This window comes from Eubalaena glacialis, chromosome 7 (assembly GCF_028564815.1).
Source record: "Eubalaena glacialis isolate mEubGla1 chromosome 7, mEubGla1.1.hap2.+ XY, whole genome shotgun sequence".
In the NCBI taxonomy this organism is placed as follows: Eukaryota; Metazoa; Chordata; class Mammalia; order Artiodactyla; family Balaenidae; genus Eubalaena; species Eubalaena glacialis.
This window is the reverse complement of record NC_083722.1, coordinates 24,275,592-24,293,263: the sequence shown is the minus strand read 5'-3', so window position 1 is coordinate 24,293,263 and position 17,672 is coordinate 24,275,592. Positions and strand designations below refer to the sequence as shown.

Below are 17,672 nucleotides of genomic sequence, written 5' to 3'. Positions count from 1 at the left end.
ATTGAGGTATAATTTACATACCATAAAATTCACCTGTTTTAAGTATACAACTTAACCAATTTTAGTGTATTTACAGAGTTGTACAACCAGCATCACTAACTAATTTTAGAACTTTTCCATCACCTCAAGAAGAAACCTGGTGTCCAGACCCATTCCCATGCCCAGTTCCGGTCCCCACTAATCTACTTTTTGTCTCTGTAGATTTGCCTTTTCTGGACGCATCATATAACTAGAATCATACAATACGTGTTCTTTTGTGTCTGGCTTCTTTTACCAAGCACGTTTTTGAGGTTGATCCATGTTGTAGCATGTAGCAGTACTTCATTCCTTTATAGCCAAATAATATTCCATTGTATGGATATACTGCTGCAATATTTTTAAACTTACTCCATACACTCTTTACTTCATCATTACATTTTTTTTTTTTTGGATGCGTTGGGTCTTCGCTGCTGCGCGTGGGCTTTCTCTAGTTGCAGCGAGTGGGCTTTGTTGTGGTGCATGGGCTTCTCATTGCGGTGGCTTCTCTTGTTGCAGAGCAGGGACTCTAGGCGCATGGGCTTCAGTGGTTGTGGCACGCGGGCTCAGTAGTTGTGGCACAGGGGCTGAGTTGCTCCGCGGCATGTGGGATCTTCCCGGACCAGGGATCGAACCCGTGTCCCCTGCATTGGCAGGTGGATTCTTAACCGCTGCGCCACCAGGGAAGTCCCCATTATTACATATTTAAGTGTACTGCTCTTTTCAAAAAGACTATTTAGAAATAACTGTGATACAATGATTGTACCTTTAAAAATCAGATATCCAGGTAGTGCTACAGTTTCCTGATTGTGTCATAATTGTTGTTTTGCAATTTGTTGTTGGAATCAGGTCCAAGTAAGAAAGATAGGATGCAATTGAGAGAACTAGGATTTTAAATAGGGTGGTCAGGGAAGGCCCTAAAGGGAAGGTGACATTTGAATGAAAGGAAGTGTGAACATGAGCCATGCAGGCATCTGGGGAAAGAACATTCAGGAAGAGGGAACAGTCAATGCAAAGGCCTTGAGGCAAGAAGCTGCCTGGCACATTTGATGGACCATAAGGAGGCCACAAAGAGATTTTGATGCTCATAAGCAGACATGCATCTTAAGTTAGGCCCACAGAGCTGGCCCACCTTCTGGCCTGAATCCAGGAGAGCAGGGCCTCAACAGTTCCTTCCAGCAACAGGAACGATTCTGTTTGCATCTCTTCCCAGCCCCTAAAGAGGAGCCCCCTGCCAGCCCCCCTTTGAAGCCACAGCTGGGAGAGCTGACTGTGACGGACGCCACCCCCGACTCCCTGAGCCTCTTCTGGAATGTCCCCGAGGGCCAGTTTGACCACTTTCTGGTCCAGTACAAGAATGGGGACGGGCAGCCCAAGGCAGTGAGGGTGCCGGGGCACCAGGACGGGGTCACCGTCTCGGGCCTGGAGCCAGACCACAAGTACAAGATGAACCTGTACGGCTTCCACAGCGGCCAGCGCGTGGGCCCTGTCTCCACTGTCGGTTTAACTGGTGAGTGTACAATAGGACACTGGCCCTGCCCTGAGCTGGACTCAGTTTCCCTTTTATTGCCAGTACTCAGGTGTTTTTCTCCCACTGTTCTTGAGACTGAGCCTCCCAGGCTTCTGGGAGCAGTTCTGTGCCTGTCTGCACTCCAAGCCTTTGGTGTCACCTTAGCTGTCTCACCCTTTACACGTGGGCTTTTTGAGTCCTTGAAGAGGCAGAGTGCCAGAGAAATAGCACAGACTCAGGCAGACCTGGGGCTGGCCCTAGCCTCAGCCCGTTAGAGCTGTGTGACCTCGAGGGAGTCACTCAACCTCTCTGTACCTCCCTTTCCTTATCCATACAGAAGGAATAACCACACCTGTCTGGCAGGGTGGGCATGAATGTGGCTTGTCTCACACACAATGTTTGGTAACTACAGGCTCCCCCTTCTGAGGAAGAAGATTAGTTCTTGAAAACCCTTGGGGTGAATTCTTATAATTATCATTGATTTCAGTGGGTACAATTGTATTTGTTCCCCAACCCCCGAACTGACACCCATGTATGCTGTATCAACATGGAATCCTGCTAACGTGGATACTATTACTTCAATAGTTAATATTAGTCATATGTGCAACTTAACAAGGCATTTTCTCTTCATTAATTACTCCCTAACATGGCTGTTGGTTGCTTTTGTTAAGCTCTTTTGTAGCTGTTACCCCCTGCATGCTTAAAACCTGGTTCCCAAACACAATGGAGGTATGAAACACGATGATTTTGTAATTCAGCTATTCAGGCAGAATAAAACCCTATGCAGAACAGAAAAGACAAAAAAAATCTGCGGGCGTGATGGGTCATCCCTGCTGTAAGATGGCAAGAGAATTAATACAAGGTCCAAAAGCAACCCAACTACAAAGATGATCTCGTGTGGTCTCATCTCTTTGCCCTCAACTGTGAAATCTAAATTAGTTTCTCAAATGCTCAGAAAAGCCTTCTAAACCAGAGGAGATATTAAAGGAAAATAGGAACCTGAGCACATGTACCTCCTGATGCGACGTGTCGGTTAGGTGTGGTGCTATTACAAAGCATTAGTCCTGTCCCACTAAATGAATTTACTCAGCAGCTCCTACAGGTTCCATGCTGCGCATGTTGAGGTCATGGGGGTCCCACCCTACCATCTTGACGTCTCCACAAGTGTGTGCTCTGTCCCCTAGAAACTGAACATTCAAACCAGGGAAATGATGTCTTTTTTTTAAATTAATTAATTAATTATTAATTAATTATTAATTAATTAATTTATTTGGCTGCGTTGGGTCTCCGTTGCTGCACGCAGGCTTTCTCTAGTGGCGGTGAGCAGGGGCTACTCTTTGTTGCGGTGCGCGGGCTTCTCATTGCGGTGGCTTCTCTTGTTGAGGAGCGCGGGCTCTAGGCACGCAGGCTTCAGTAGTTGTGGCACGCGGGCTCAGTAGTTGTGGCTCGCGGGCTGTAGAGCGCAGGCTCAGTAGTTGTGGCGCACGGGCTTAGTTGCTCCGCGGCATGTGGGATCTTCCCGGACCAGGGCTGGAACCCGTGTCCCCTGCATTGGCAGGCAGATTCTTAACCACTGCGCCACCGGGGAAGTCCTGGAAATGATGTCTTAATCCTGGGGCACTGACTTCCAGGCTGCAGGGGCCCTGGTGTGTCTGGGAGAAATCCATCCCCTGTTAGGAGGGAACCCACAAAGCATGTCCACCCATTCTCTTTGTCTCTTGATCCAGCCTCAGAAAAAGACCAAGAAATGACCCCAGCCCCAACAGACCTGCCCACCACAGCCCCCGAGCCTCCCGTCAAGCCTCGCCTGGGGGAGCTGGCAGTGACAGACGCCACCCCCGAATCCCTGAGCCTCTCCTGGACCATCCCCGAGGGCCAGTTTGACCACTTCCTGATCCAGTACAAGAACGGGGACGGGCAGCCCAAGGCAGTGAGGGTGCCGGGGTACGAGGACGGGGTCACCATCTCGGGCCTGGAGCCAGACCACAAGTACAAGATGAACCTGTACGGCTTCCATGACAGCCAGCGCGTGGGCCCCGTCTCTGTCATCGGGGTGACAAGTGAGTGGACGGTGGAAGCCCCAGGGTGGGACCTAGTGGGAGGATCACCCTCTCTCAGGTGATGCGTGAGTGGGGTGCAGGAGGCCCCTCCACTCGAGGCTGAGCCATGGTGCCCTTTGTGCCTCCTCCAGGCTCCCTGAGGACCCGTGTGTCCCCCTGGGCAGAGAAGGGCCTCTGTGAGCCATGCAGGTGGCTGCCCTGGTCCCCCACAGCTGACCCCGGAGGCTCCAGGCATGTTTATGAGATGTCAGCTGAGCAGGACCACCCAGCCCCAAGGACGGGCTTCTCTGAAGTGACTTCAGGGCCCGGAGCCGGGGCCAAGGCTTGGGAGGAGACCCAAGGACATCACCTGGGGTCCCTGCCTCACGCTCTCTGTGTCTCTCCTTCTCAGCTGCAGAGGAAGACACCCCCAGCCCCGCAGAGATGGAGGAGACCCCCAGCCCCACAGAACCCAGCACAGAGGCCTCGGAGGCCCCCGAGGAGCCCCTCCTGGGGGAGCTGACGGTGGCAGGATCCTCGCCGGACTCGCTGAGCCTCTCCTGGACCGTCCCCCAGGGCCGCTTCGACTCCTTCACCGTCCAGTACAAGGGCAGGGACGGGCCCCAGGTGGTGCGTGTCGGGGGCGAGGAGAGTGAGGTGACCGCTGGGGGCCTGGAGCCCGGGCGCAAGTACAAGATGCACCTGTACGGCCTGCACGGGGGGCGGCGTGTGGGCCCCGTGTCCACCGTGGGCGTGACCGGTGAGTGAGGGCGGGGCTCAGGCGGTCTCGGGGGAGAGCTACCTTTTCCTCATGGGTGAGCTGGTTGACTGTTCTGCTCTTTCACCAGCCTTTGGTCCCCTTTTATGCCCTCCCTCCATGGCCCTGGGCCATGACCCGTGTGTAGTGCCCTGGCCTTTGCCAACCTACAGCCTCATTGTTCACAGTAATGCGGCCTCCTCTGATGGTCAGTCACTGGCTCCCTCCAAGGGTGAAATGTGTCAGGCACAGACCAAGCGTGACGTTACTAGAGTTTTCTTTTCTTTCCATCTTAATCACAAATCACAGCATTCTTTGTTATAACCAAAAAAAAAGGAAGAAAAAACCACCCAACATCGAACCACATTGAGATGATTAATTAGACAACATCTCTAAAATGACATATTACGGCATCATTGAAATGTTTCAGCATAAGACAATTACTTTATATTATTACAATGAAGAAAGAGTTTAAAATTTTTGTAAGGAGGCTAATCACAACCACTTGAAAATAACTTGCATGGTAAGACAACTGGAAGGAAACGCTCGTGGGATGCATGGTTTGTGAGACAGGATAGAATGTTCCAGTACTGTTTTTTCTGTTTTATTCCATTATGTGTCGTTTACATTTTCTTAAATGACAAGCGTTTCTTTTATAATCAGGAAAAAAAAATTTTCAAAATGTCTTCTCCTCTCTTGTATTCCTTCTGTCTTTCCCCCTCATCATTCTTGCAACTTATTTCATTTCTGATTATGAGAAAGTTACAATTTCTAGTCTCTACGAAATTAGGAGAAAAAAATCACAAGGTGAATTAAATTCCAAAATTGCAGTCAGGCCGGCTTCTCTAAGTCACTGTCGGCCAGATTCTTATGCCTGGTGACAGTAGTTCACCAGAGTTCCTCTGCATGTGGAAGAACACAGCCCCTCTGTGAGTCAGTCTTTTGTGGGGGGAGTCGCTGCCTCTGTGAGGTTCACTCTCCTCTCCTGAAGATACTCCAGACAGAGGAACCCTCTATCATGCAAATTACAAGCACATGCAAAGTACAGAGGGACCCATGTCCCCACTCCACATCCTCCACCAGCTTACTAATTTTTATAACTCAGGATTTCTTTTTTTTTTTTTTTAATTTATCTATTTATTTATTTATTTTTGGCTGTGTTGGGTCTTCGTTTCTATGCGAGGGCTTTCTCTAGTTGCTGCAGGCGGGGGCCACTCTTCATCGCGGTGCGCGGGCCTCTCACTATCGCAGCCTCTCTTGTTGCGGAGCACAGGCTCCAGACGCGCAGGCTCAGTAGTTGTGGCTCACGGGCCTAGTTGCTCCGCGGCATGTGGGATCTTCCCAGACCAGGGCTCGAGCCCGTGTCCCCTGCATTGGCAGGCAGATTCTCAACCACTGCGCCACCAGGGAAGCCCCAGGATTTCTTTTTAAGTCTGTATTTTTCTGTGAAAAGAATATAGCAACATGATGGAAAGTTTGGAAGGTAGGGGAAAAAATCTCTTATTGGACCACCTTCTGACCCAAGAACCACCATTCATAACAATGGACGTAACACATCCTCTCTTTCTGCATTTTCCATGCAGCGCATGTTTTAAGGTTGCAGAGTATTCATATAATTCTTGGCTCTTACTTTTTTTGTACGCAAGTTACACTGAGAGCATTTATCCTGTGGCTACACAACCTGCATTAATCATCATTTTAATGGTTATTTGATGCTTCATGGTGAAAGTGCCATAACAAAATTAATCTTCTGTGGTTCCTTTGGAGCCCTGACACATTTTGCTGTCATGAATAATCCCAAAATGAACTCCTGTGATACAACTTTTCCTGCTTTTTAATAATTTTCTTAGGATAGCTGCCCAGAAATGAGATTATTGGGTCGAAGGAAATGAGCAGTATTTTGGCTCCTGACATGTATGTCTGAATTGCCTTCTGAAGGTTCATGGTGCCTGCCAGCCAGTATGTGATGGGGTCAAGCCCGTCTCAGTCTCTCTAGCATGGAATCACCAAATGGCGCACCCAGAGGCTGAACAAGCCTCCAATCCTGCAGCCTGAGGAGTATTTTGCTGGATGCACCTGGTTGTCCCTGTTGACATCACCAGCAAAGCAAGTCACCATCTAAGCCTCTACCCCCAATCTCTCTTCTCAGCCCTCCAGGAGGTTGTGGAGGAGACCCCCAGCCCCACAGAACCCAGCACAGAGGCCCCGGAGCCCCCCAAAGAGCCTCTCCTGGGGGAACTGACGGTGACAGGATCCTCCCCAGACTCGCTGAGCCTCTCCTGGACTGTCCCCCAGGGCCACTTCAACTCCTTCACCGTCCAGTACAAGGATAAGGATGGGCGGCCCCAGGTGGTGCGTGTCGGGGGCGAAGAGAGTGAGGTGACCATTGGGGGCCTGGAGCCCGGGCGCAAGTACAAGATGCACCTGTATGGCCTGCACGGGGGGCAGCGTGTGGGCCCCACGTCCACCGTGGGCGTGACTGGTAAGTGAATTTGGGGAGTGGGATGCAGGGTGGGAAGACAGGTCCTGGAAGAGTTTCCCTTTGTTACCATCTTTGTGAAAACATAAATATTCTAGACAGCACGTCTTCTTTAGGACATCAGATGGCCTGGGGATCTTGTTAAAGGGCAGATTCAGATTCAGATTTGGGCTGGGGCCAGAGATTCTGCATTTCTAAAATCTTCCATGAGGGACTTCCTTGGTGGTCCAGTGGTTAAGAATCTGCCTTCCAATGCAGGGGACGCAGGTTCAATCCCTGGTCGGGGAACTAAGATCCCACATGCCGCAGGGCAACTAAGCCCGTGCGCTGCAACTACCGAGCACACGAGCCACAACTAGAGAGCCCGCGTGCCACAACTACTGAGGCCGTGCACCACAACTAGAGAGAGAAGCCCGTGTGCCACAATGAAAGATGCCACATGCCGCAACAAGATCCCACGTGCCAGAGCTAAGACCCGATGCAGCCAAAAAAAAGCAAATAAAATCCTCCATGATGCTGATGCTGCTGGTCCAAGGACCACACTTTGCTAAAGCTCCTCACAACAAAGGAATTGGACACTTTCTTAGAATCTATTGAACAGAATCATACTTGCATCCCTGAGTCCTCTCAGAGGCTCAGCCTCTATGTAGTTGACTGGAGGCTGTGGAGGAAGACAGAGCATGCTCAGAATGCAGTGTCTTGACTGAAACGCCCCCTAGCCTCATCGTTTGGGTATTAACAGACTTATGACGCCTGTGGTTCAGCAAAGATGTGGGTGGCCTGAGCCAAGGTACTGAGGAAGTTCACTAAGAGAAACCTTGGATACGGCAGAGAAACCCGTTCTTATCCTTTGGGGCTCACAGACAGGCTGTGAACCAGCAAATGGAGCAAAGGGGGATGCGTGTATGACAGGAAGCCCCACGGCCAGACCAAGACTGGACAGAGATGCCTACGCCCACCTGCCTGCCCACGGGTTCCCACGGGACAGCTGAGACCTGAGGTCGGGCAGGCGTTGCTTGGTGACACCTAGAGATAAGATGAAGGGTGCATCAGACCAACATCACAGCTGGTACAAAGCCTGGAAACTAGGAACATCACGGCGCATGAGAGGATTTTGTATGAAATCCTCTGAGTGGGGGAGATAGTCTTGAGATGGGGGTGGAGAGGTAGGAAGAGATAGGGGTGGAGAGCTCAGGAAGCCAGGGATTTCTCCAGGGGATAAAGAGGGTTGCTGCACAGTTTTAAGCTGAGACTGACACTATCAGATGTGCATCTAAAGGCTCATTCTGGCTTCCTATGAAGAACAGTTGGAGGAGGGAGGCAGAGAGACCCATGGGGAGGTGATAACCCAGGTGACAGGTAAGGGCGGCCCAGACAGGGACGGTGGGGCTGCAGGTGTGGGGAGTGAGGAGACACAGGAGGAACTTGGGAGAGAGAATTGGACGCTCTGAGTCTGATGGCAGCTGGGGACAGGAACAGATCCAGGAAGACTCCAGGTTTCTGATTGGAGAAGTGGGGCAGGGGTTCTGAGCTGTTTGGGAGGCAAGACATTAGCCAAAGGGAGTAAGATGCCAACGAGACCCCAGTGGAGGGACGCCCAGAGCACAGTGGCCATGTGAGCCTGTGTCCTAGGAGGGGTGCTGGTAGGTAGGGGGTGAGGGCAGGGCGGATGAGGGTACGGTGACAGGAAGGCCGACATTATAGGGACCAGAAAGAATAAGAGTTAGAGCTACTGTGGACACATCCTGTTCCTTATTATTTTATTTTTGTAATACACCACTTTATATGCTGAACTGAGGACTGAGGAGACCTCACCTGTCCTGTATGTCTCTGTCCAGATCCAGACTACAAAGCCATGACCACCCAAGCCCCGTCCACTGCGGCCCCCGAGACTCCTGTCAAGCCGCACCTGGGGGAGCTGGCAGTGACAGACGCCACCCCCGAATCCCTGAGCTTCTCCTGGACCATCCCCGAGGGCCAGTTTGACCACTTCCTGATCCAGTACAAGAACGGGGACGGACAGCCCAAGGCAGTGAGGGTGCCGGGGTACGAGGACGGGGTCACCATCTCAGGCCTGGAGCCAGACCACAAGTACAAGATGAACCTGTACGGCTTCCATGACAGCCAGCGCGTGGGCCCCGTCTCTGTCATCGGGGTGACAAGTGAGTGGACGGTGGAAGCCCCAGGGTGGGACCTAGTGGGAGGATCACCCTCTCTCAGGTGATGGGTGAGTGGGGTGCAGGAGGCCCCTCCACTCGAGGCTGAGCCATGGTGCCCTTTGTGCCTCCTCCAGGCTCCCTGAGGACCAGTGTGTCCCTCTGGGCAGAGAAGGGCCTCTGTGAGCCATGCTGGTGGCTGCCCTGGTCCCCCACAGCTGACCCCGGAGGCTCCAGGCATGTTTATGAGATGTCAGCTGAGCAGGACCACCCAGCCCCAAGGACGGGCTTCTCTGAAGTGACTTCAGGGCCCGGAGCCGGGGCCAAGGCTTGGGAGGAGACCCAAGGACATCACCTGGGGTCCCTGCCTCACGCTCTCTGTGTCTCTCCTTCTCAGCTGCAGAGGAAGACACCCCCAGCCCCGCAGAGATGGAGGAGACCCCCAGCCCCACAGAACCCAGCACAGAGGCCTCGGAGGCCCCCGAGGAGCCCCTCCTGGGGGAGCTGACGGTGGCAGGATCCTCGCCGGACTCGCTGAGCCTCTCCTGGACCGTCCCCCAGGGCCGCTTCGACTCCTTCACCGTCCAGTACAAGGGCAGGGACGGGCCCCAGGTGGTGCGTGTCGGGGGCGAGGAGAGTGAGGTGACCGCTGGGGGCCTGGAGCCCGGGCGCAAGTACAAGATGCACCTGTACGGCCTGCACGGGGGGCGGCGTGTGGGCCCCGTGTCCACCGTGGGCGTGACCGGTGAGTGAGGGGGCAGGCCCTGACTCCCAGGTTTCCCTCTGTTGCTCTCTTGTTTCCCCCTTTGGATCTCAGCACTCCTCACAAATGGGCCTCTGGGTCCCTTTCTTTTCTCACGTGGTGCTGACGATCCCGCCTCATCCTTGAATTGAGTGAGGGCTGAGACAGTGTGTTCAGGGTCAGCTGGGCAAGTAGCCTGTGCCTCATACGTTTCAGCTTTCTTCCTGTCTTCATGATCTGGCAGCTCAAACTTGCTCAATTGTTCGTGTGTGGCTTCCTCAGTCTCCCTAGCCAAGCATTTTAGTGGCTCGGAGCGTGGCTGCAGAATCAGGTTCTCTAGGTTTGAATCCTGCTCTGAAGGCACTGTGTGATTTTCAAATGTTTCTTAACCTCTCTATGCCGCAGATGCCCGTCAAATGAGGGTGATAAGGATAAAAGCATCTACTTCTTCTGTTGTGTGAGGATTAAGTGTACTGTTTGTGAACTGCTTACAGCAATGCCTGGGACATGTTAAGCAGTTAGAAGAGTTTGCTACAAATGTTCATTTCATAGCCAGGGGACAGCCCTCCCTCTCTGGCCCAGGGTCCTGCCATTGACCTCAGCCTCCTCTGCTCTGTTCCAGCCTCCCTGAATACGGAGCCCCCCGTGGCACCCCGCCTGGGGGAGCTGGCTGTGGCAGCCGTGACCTCAGACACAGTGCACCTCTCCTGGACAGTGGACCAGGGCCCCTTCGACTCCTTCCTGGTCCAATACAAGGATGTGCAGGGGCAGCCCCAGGCAGTGCCCGTGGGTGGACACCTCCGAGAGGTCTCGGTTTCGGGTCTGGCCCCGGGCCACAAGTACAAGTTCCTACTCTTCGGACTCCAGGATGAGAAACAACACGGTCCAGTCTCTGCAGACGCAAAGACCCGTGAGTGAGGGCTGGAGGCCGCCTTTAACCCTGGAGTCCCCTGACCATCCTCCACTCCCTTGTGGAATTTCACGTTTCTGTGCTCCACACTCCAGACCCATTTATTTACTGGGTCCAGTGAAATCCAGGTCCTGAGTACCCCCGTTACCCCCTCATTCCCATCCTACTCCTCCTACATCCCGAGGGACACTTGCTTTCTTGCCTGGCTCCTCTTTTATCCCTACTCCTCTGCCTTCCCTCTTCCTGACATGTGACCCGGTCACCCCCTCCCAGCACCCAGAACCAGCGCCCAGAGCCCTAGCACCCCGAGGAGGCTCTGTCGGCTTCATTTCTGTCACATTCCATGCACCTCTCTCTTTTCCAGTCCCAGACACTAAACCTTCTCTCCGCCTGGGGGAGCTGACAGTGACGGACGTGACCCCAGACTCCGTGGGCCTCTCCTGGACGGTCCCCGAGGGCGAATTTGACTCCTTCGTGGTTCAGTACAAGGACAGGGACGGGCAGCCCCACGTGGTGCCTGTGGCCTCAGACCAGCGTGAGATCACCATCCACGGCCTGGAGCCCAATAGCAAATACAAGTTTCTGCTCTATGGGCTGGCAGGCAGGAAACGACTGGGCCCCATCTCTGCTGAAGGCAGCACGGGTGAGCCCTGGCCCTGCCTCCACCCAACTCCGCCCCCACCCCCCCCCCCCACCCCCCGCCTTTTCCAGAGCTTCCTTTCATCTGAGCCCCCAGAGTTGGCCCCGGGGCCTTCCCGCAAAGTTTATTCTCCTCTCTTCAGCCTTGGCCTGACAATCCTAACACCAAAAGCAAATATTTATTGAGTCCCTACTGAATGCCAGGCACTGTTGCAAGCATTTATTTCCTTCATTCAGTGATTGGCAGTATAATAAAAAGAACTCAGACTTTGGAGCCAAGCAGACCTGTGTTCAAATTCTGATTGCCAGCTGTGTGGCCTTCAACAGGCCACTTCTTTTCCTTGAACCTCGGTTTCCACACCTGCATGACGGTTATGACTAAAATCTACTGGGGTTCAGTAAATGTTCACATCCTCCTCCCTTCATTCCAGCTCTATGGCAAGAAGTGGAAAATATGGGAGGGTTTGGCTGCAAAAAGACTATGGAAAAATCTGGTGTCTTGTGCCCATGACTCAGCCCCCGAGGAAGGGGTGGAGGTGGGTCACTGACCCTTACTCCACCTCCAGGACCATGAGTCACCCTGGCCAGACAAGGATGGGGCGCACGGCCAGTTGGGACCTGGGGGCTCTCAGACTCTGTAATTCTCTTCCCTAGACCTTCATTGTGGAGACTGGATACAGGCTTCTCCAACCCCCATCAGTCAGTACCCACACCCACCTAGACAAGTCTCTTTTGTGCTCTGCTCTGCCCTTTGTCCGCTCAGCTCTGCCCCTGGCTTCTCCCCCTGCCTGACCCAGCCGCCCTGGTCTAGTGGTGTTAGTGCAGGGCTGGGGAAGCAGGCGGAAAGGAGGGCCCAGGCTGATGGTGAGTGAGGGCGAGTTTATGGCTGGGCGATGGGAGCCCGTGAGCTTGGCTGGCTGTCCCGCCCAGCTCTGACTATTTGGGGGCATCTCCCTGACAACCCAGACACCCTCTGGGACCCTTTCTCAGCTCTGGCCACACTCCTGCTCTGGGGGGCTGGGGGTCAGAGGGAAACTGAGGCCCTTCCTGCAATCCCAGCCACAACTGTCTCATGAGGTGCTCTTTTATGCATTTACTGCACCCTGATCTCAGAGTGGGGGAGTGGGGGCAGGAAGGAGTTTGGGCAGCGACCTCCAGAGGAGGAAACTGGGCTCCTTCGTACAAGGCAGGGCTGGAGCAGCCTGCCTGTCTCCCCAGGTGGCTGACCCTCCCTCCTCCCAGAAGTTGCCAGGGCTGAGGTAAAGGCAGCTCTTAACTAAGGTTTTCTCCCTCCGCCCCCGCTCTCCCTACAGCTCCCCTGAAGAAGGAGCGGCAGCGCTCACCCCGCCTGGGGGAGCTGACAGTGACAGATGAGACCTCGGATTCCCTGCGCCTCTTGTGGACAGTGGCCCAGGGCCCCTTTGACTCCTTTGTGGTCCAGTACAGGGACACAGATGGGCAGCCCTCGGTGGTGCCTGTGGCCGCAGACCAGAGGGAGGTCACCATAGAGGGCCTGGAGCCTGGCAGGAAATACAAGTTTCTGCTCTACGGGCTCCTCAGAGGACAGCACCTGGGCCCCGTCTCTGTCCTGGGAATGACAGGTGAGCAGGAGGCTGTCCTGCTTGGTCCTAGCCAACCGGCCTGAGTGGGTGTCCTCACAGCTCTGTGCTGAAGGTCTGGCAGGAGTGGGCGAGGTAGAGCGGTAAGGGGGCCCTGCACAGGGCTCAGGGGAGGAAGAGCCTCGGAACCAGCGTGATCGAGGGGTCGGTCAGAAGCAGGAACCAGGACAGGTGGCAAGGCAAAGCCCTGGCAGCGGTCCCTGATCTGCGACCCCCGCCCAGCCCCAGTGCTGCCAGCTGCTCCCCATTACTCTACTGGGGCGGCTCTTACCTCCTGGCACGCTGGCCTTGCCCAGATGAGGGCAAACCCCCTCCCGTGGATGAGTCAGGAGCATTTTCTCAAATGGAAAATTACTGGAAAACAAAGCAGGCCAGGGGCATAGAAACCAACAGGAGTGGCTGCACTGATGGAGTTTCCCTTCCAGATTTCCTAACACCCGCCTCAAATCAGCCTGGCGGTGGCGGGGCCGACCTGGCTGGCAGGATGCGCCCTTCGAGTTCACCAGCCAGTTCCATCCTCAGCTCTTTTCAGCAGGGAGGACCACGTGCCCTGAGCTCAGGGAGGGACTGAGTTAGTCCTGCCTCAAGCCATGGCACCAGGCGCCCTGGCAGGTTGGGGAGGGAACAGGGCCCGTGCAGACATCTAGAGTGGGGCGCGCTGAGACATCGGGGTGAAGAAGGAGAGAGCAAGCACCGGATTCAGACAGCAAAGGAGCCCCACAGAGAGGTCCTGGGGCCACTGGGCTGGCACTCAGAGAGGCCAAGGGGTGGCAGGAGTCAGTGCCCAAGCAGGGATGTGGCAGATTCAAGAGAAGGAAGATGCTAGGAGAGCCTCAGTCCCTGTCTTCTCTCCACGCTGCCGTGGCTGGGACCATGAGGTCCCCCACCTCGGCCAGCCCCGATCCCCTCTCTGGAGGGTGAGATGGAGTGGGAGGGCCCCGCCGCCCCGCCCCCCCCCCAACCCCGCTCAGCTTCTCTCTGGGCTTCTCCCACGCAGCCCCAGAAGAGGACATGCCAGCACCCTGGCACCTGGCCACGGAGGCCCCCGAGCCCCCCGAAGCGCCCCGCCTAGGGGCACTGGCAGTGAAGGACGTGTCCCCGGACTCCCTGCGCCTCTCGTGGAGCGTGGCCCAGGGCCCCTTTGACTCCTTCGTGGTCCAGTATCAGAGCACAGGTGGGGAGCCCCAGGCCTTGCTCGTGGGTGGCAACCAGAACAAGGTCCTCGTGTCAGCCCTGGAGCCCAGCACCTCCTACAAGTTCTTCCTCTACGGCTTGCGTGAAGGGAGGCGCCTGGGGCCCGTCTCAGCCGAGGGCACCACAGGTACCGTCAGGGTAGGGCCTGGCCTTGCCTGCCTCTTGTCTGGGACTGAAGAGGCGAAAGGGGGTACCCAGAAGCGGTGACCACAGGGAAAGAGCACTGCGAGGGTGCCGTGGAGGGAGGAAGGGGCGCGTGCACAGCCTTCGGCTCTACACATACATATTGTCATTATGTCTGACCCGTGGGTGCCAGCCCCTCATTAGCTCCATTTTGCAGATGAGGAAATGAGGGCCAGGGTGGGGTGGTGGAAGGGATCCAGCCCCAGGTCACCTAGCTGGTGTGCTTCTGTCTCCAAACCCTTCTTTCCCACCCACTCTGCAGGGCCAGCTCCTGCTGGTCAGACACCCGGAGAGCCAGGGCCCCGCCTATCCCACCTGTCGGTGACTGATGTGACCACCAATTCGCTGCGGCTCAACTGGGAGGCCCCACCCAAGGCCTTTGACTCCTTCCTGCTCCGCTTTGGGGTCCCATCACCGAGCGCTCTGGAGCTGCATCCGCGTTCCCCGCTGCAGCGGGAGCTGACGGTGCCGGGGACACGGCGCTCTGCCGTGCTCTGGGACCTGAGTCCAGGGACCCTGTACACCCTTACGTTGTATGGGCTGCGCGGGCCTCACAAGGCCGACGGCGTCCAGGGCACAGCCCGGACCCTCAGCCCCGGTAAGGCCCCGTGCTGGGCACATACACATGCTGCCCCAAAGTGGGGGTCTCTGTACTCCCTAGGGTGGCACCTAGTGCCTCAGCCAGAGGGGAAGTTGGTGAGTGGTGGCGAGCTTGGAGTCTGCGGAGCGGCTTCCATTTCTAGGCCTAGAGGAAAGGCGGGGTGGTGAGCACGTCCGGAGGCCGCGGGGCCCAGGGAGAAGAAAGAGGGTGGGAAGCCCGGGGCAGGAGCCTCCCTGCCCTCTGCCCTCACCATGATTCCTTGGCTCATCTGTCCCATCAGCTCTGGAGCGCCCCCGTGACCTCCAGTTCAGCGAGATCGGGGAGACATCAGCCAAGGTCAGCTGGATGCCCCCGCCGTCCAGAGTGGACAGCTTCAAAGTTTCCTACCAACTGGCAGATGGAGGTGATACCCTCTTGCCCGTGTGTCACTTGCTCCATGCCTCCGGCGCCCTGCGCTCTGCCCACCCTGCAGCTCCTCCTTGCTTCCCTGGCCGCCTCCCCAGCCCGGTGTGTTTTCAGGGGAGCCACAGAGCGTTCAGGTGGATGGCCGAGCCCGGACCCAGAAACTCGAGGGGCTCGTCCCAGGCGCTCACTACGACGTGACCGTGGTCTCCGTCCGTGGCTTTGAGGAGAGTGAGCCTCTCACAGGCTTCCTTACCACAGGTGAGACAGTCTGGGACCCGGGCAGGAAGTAGGGGGAGAAAATGCGGGCGCGGGTGGGAGTTGAGAGTGAATGGGGAAAGGGAAAAGGGGTGTTGGAGGCGCCAATGGCAGACGAGAGGTCCAGCAGAGTTTGGGAAGGCGAGGAGTGGGGAGAGCAGCAGGGAACAGCTCTGGGCCCCCTCCCTTCTCCCAGTTCCTGACGGCCCCACCCAGCTGCGTGCACTGAACTTGACGGAAGGATCCGCCCTGCTGCTTTGGCAGCCCCCCCAGGCCCCGGTGGATACCTATGACATCAAGGTCACAGCCCCAGGAGGTGAGCAGGGCTGAGGCCTCTGGAGGGAACTGGTCAGGGTGGGAGAGCAGAGGGCAGGCTGGGCTCCGGCAGGGCAGCCGCTGATGCCCCACGCCCTCTCCCAGCCCCCTCGCTACAGGGCTCAGCCCCTGGCAGCACCATGGAGTACCCCCTGCAAGGCCTTGTGCTCCACACCAACTACACGGCGACCCTGCATGGCCTTCGGGGCCCCAACCTCACCTCCCCAGCCAGCATCACCTTCACCACAGGTACGGTCTGTGAGGTGCATTGGGGGGCGGGGGGGGGAAGGAGCGAGAGAGCCAGGATGGGCCTCATCTCCATCTTCTCTTCCTCCCCCTCCCAGGGTTGGAGGCCCCTCAGGACTTGGAGGCCAAGGAGGTGACCCCCCGCACAGCCCTGCTCACTTGGACTGCGCCCCAAGTCCCCCCAACTGGCTACCTGCTCAGCTTCAACACCCCCGATGGACAGACCCAGGTGCCCTCACCCCTGCCACTCCAGCCAGCTCCCTCCCTGGGCTCCAGTCCGGGAAGTGCTGCCTCTGCCTCCCAGGTGGGGCCCACCTCTCTCTCCCCTGACCTGCCCCTTGTCTGTTCCACAGGAGATCCTGCTCCCAGGAGGGGTCACCTCTCACCAGCTTCACGGCCTCTTTCCCTCCACCCCCTATAGCGCGTGGCTCCGGGCCATGTGGGACCACAGCTTCACTCCACCCGTGTCCACTTCCTTCACCACTGGTACTCAGGCGCTGGGACCTGAGGTTGGGGGCTGAGTGTGTAGTGGGCGTCTAGAATCTGGAAAAGGGACTGGCCCCTCACTCTCCTCTCCCCAGGTGGACTTCGGATCCCCTTCCCCCGGGACTGTGGGGAGGAGATGCAGAACGGGGTCAGCACCTCAAGGACCACCACCGTCTTCCTCAACGGCAACCGCGAGCGGCCCCTGAACGTCTTTTGTGACATGGAGACCGATGGGGGTGGCTGGCTGGTGGGTGGCAGTCAGAAGCCCAGGGGTCTGCACAGGGCAGGGTTGCTGTGCCCGGGGCCATAGGCTGATGGTGCCCCCACCTGCTTCCAGGTGTTCCAGCGCCGCATGGATGGAAAAACTGACTTCTGGAGGGACTGGGAGGACTATGCCCACGGTTTTGGGAACATCTCCGAGGAGTTCTGGCTGGGTTAGTGCCTCATAGGGATTGCGGGACCGGGGAAGGGATGGGGGCCCTGTGGACACAAGGACCCTGATGAGCACACATTCCCCACCCCCAGGCAACGAGGCCCTGCACGGCCTGACCAAAGCCGGCGACTACTCCTTGCGCGTGGACCTGCGGGATGGGGACGAGGCCGTGTTTGCCCAGTACGACTCCTTCCAAGTAGACTCGGCCGATGAGTTCTACCGCCTCCACCTGGAAGGCTACCATGGCACTGCAGGTGAGGGGTGGGCCTGGGGTGGGGGGGGGGCAGGGACGGGGTGGGAATGGGGAGGAGAGGCCCTCACTGCTCCTTCCACGCCCTGCCCAGGGGACTCCATGAGCTACCACAGCGGCAGTGTCTTCTCTGCCCGTGACCGAGACCCCAACAACTTGCTCATCTCCTGTGCCGTCTCTTACCGAGGGGCCTGGTGGTATAGGAACTGCCACTATGCCAACCTCAACGGGCTCTACGGGAGCACAGTGGACCACCAGGTGAGAGGTCCAGGAGGCAGCACGGAGCTGGGGCTGGCGGGGCTCAGCCTGCCTGGGTGTTTGTGACGCACAGTGTGACAAGTTACTGAGCCGCCCAGCGCCCCAGGGCCCTCGTCTGTGAAATGGAACAGTAATGCCAATCTCTGCAAGTTTTCTCGAGGAGAAGATGATTTATTGGAT

At 56.5% G+C, this 17,672-nt stretch overlaps 1 protein-coding gene across 5 annotated transcripts in view; it reads left to right on the top strand.

Moving 5' to 3' along the window:
- The window catches only part of TNXB (tenascin XB), a 59,634-nt gene that overhangs the window by 41,497 nt on the left and 465 nt on the right, over nt 1-17,672 (top strand). For 4 of the 5 annotated variants that reach the window (XM_061196052.1, XM_061196054.1, XM_061196051.1 and 1 more), the window contains 21 exons: nt 1,229-1,525; nt 3,253-3,585; nt 3,977-4,324; nt 6,471-6,803; nt 8,639-8,962; nt 9,354-9,701; nt 10,321-10,608; nt 10,973-11,251; nt 12,561-12,848; nt 13,864-14,187; nt 14,506-14,841; nt 15,125-15,247; nt 15,364-15,507; nt 15,701-15,820; nt 15,925-16,068; nt 16,164-16,294; nt 16,419-16,551; nt 16,647-16,798; nt 16,889-16,985; nt 17,077-17,238; nt 17,329-17,492. In XM_061196052.1, coding sequence (XP_061052035.1) covers nt 1,229-1,525; nt 3,253-3,585; nt 3,977-4,324; nt 6,471-6,803; nt 8,639-8,962; nt 9,354-9,701; nt 10,321-10,608; nt 10,973-11,251; nt 12,561-12,848; nt 13,864-14,187; nt 14,506-14,841; nt 15,125-15,247; nt 15,364-15,507; nt 15,701-15,820; nt 15,925-16,068; nt 16,164-16,294; nt 16,419-16,551; nt 16,647-16,798; nt 16,889-16,985; nt 17,077-17,238; nt 17,329-17,492 — 4,868 coding nt within the window. The remainder of the gene's footprint in view (nt 1-1,228; nt 1,526-3,252; nt 3,586-3,976; nt 4,325-6,470; nt 6,804-8,638; nt 8,963-9,353; nt 9,702-10,320; nt 10,609-10,972; nt 11,252-12,560; nt 12,849-13,863; nt 14,188-14,505; nt 14,842-15,124; nt 15,248-15,363; nt 15,508-15,700; nt 15,821-15,924; nt 16,069-16,163; nt 16,295-16,418; nt 16,552-16,646; nt 16,799-16,888; nt 16,986-17,076; nt 17,239-17,328; nt 17,493-17,672) is intronic. The other variant, XM_061196053.1, reaches the window with a different exon arrangement.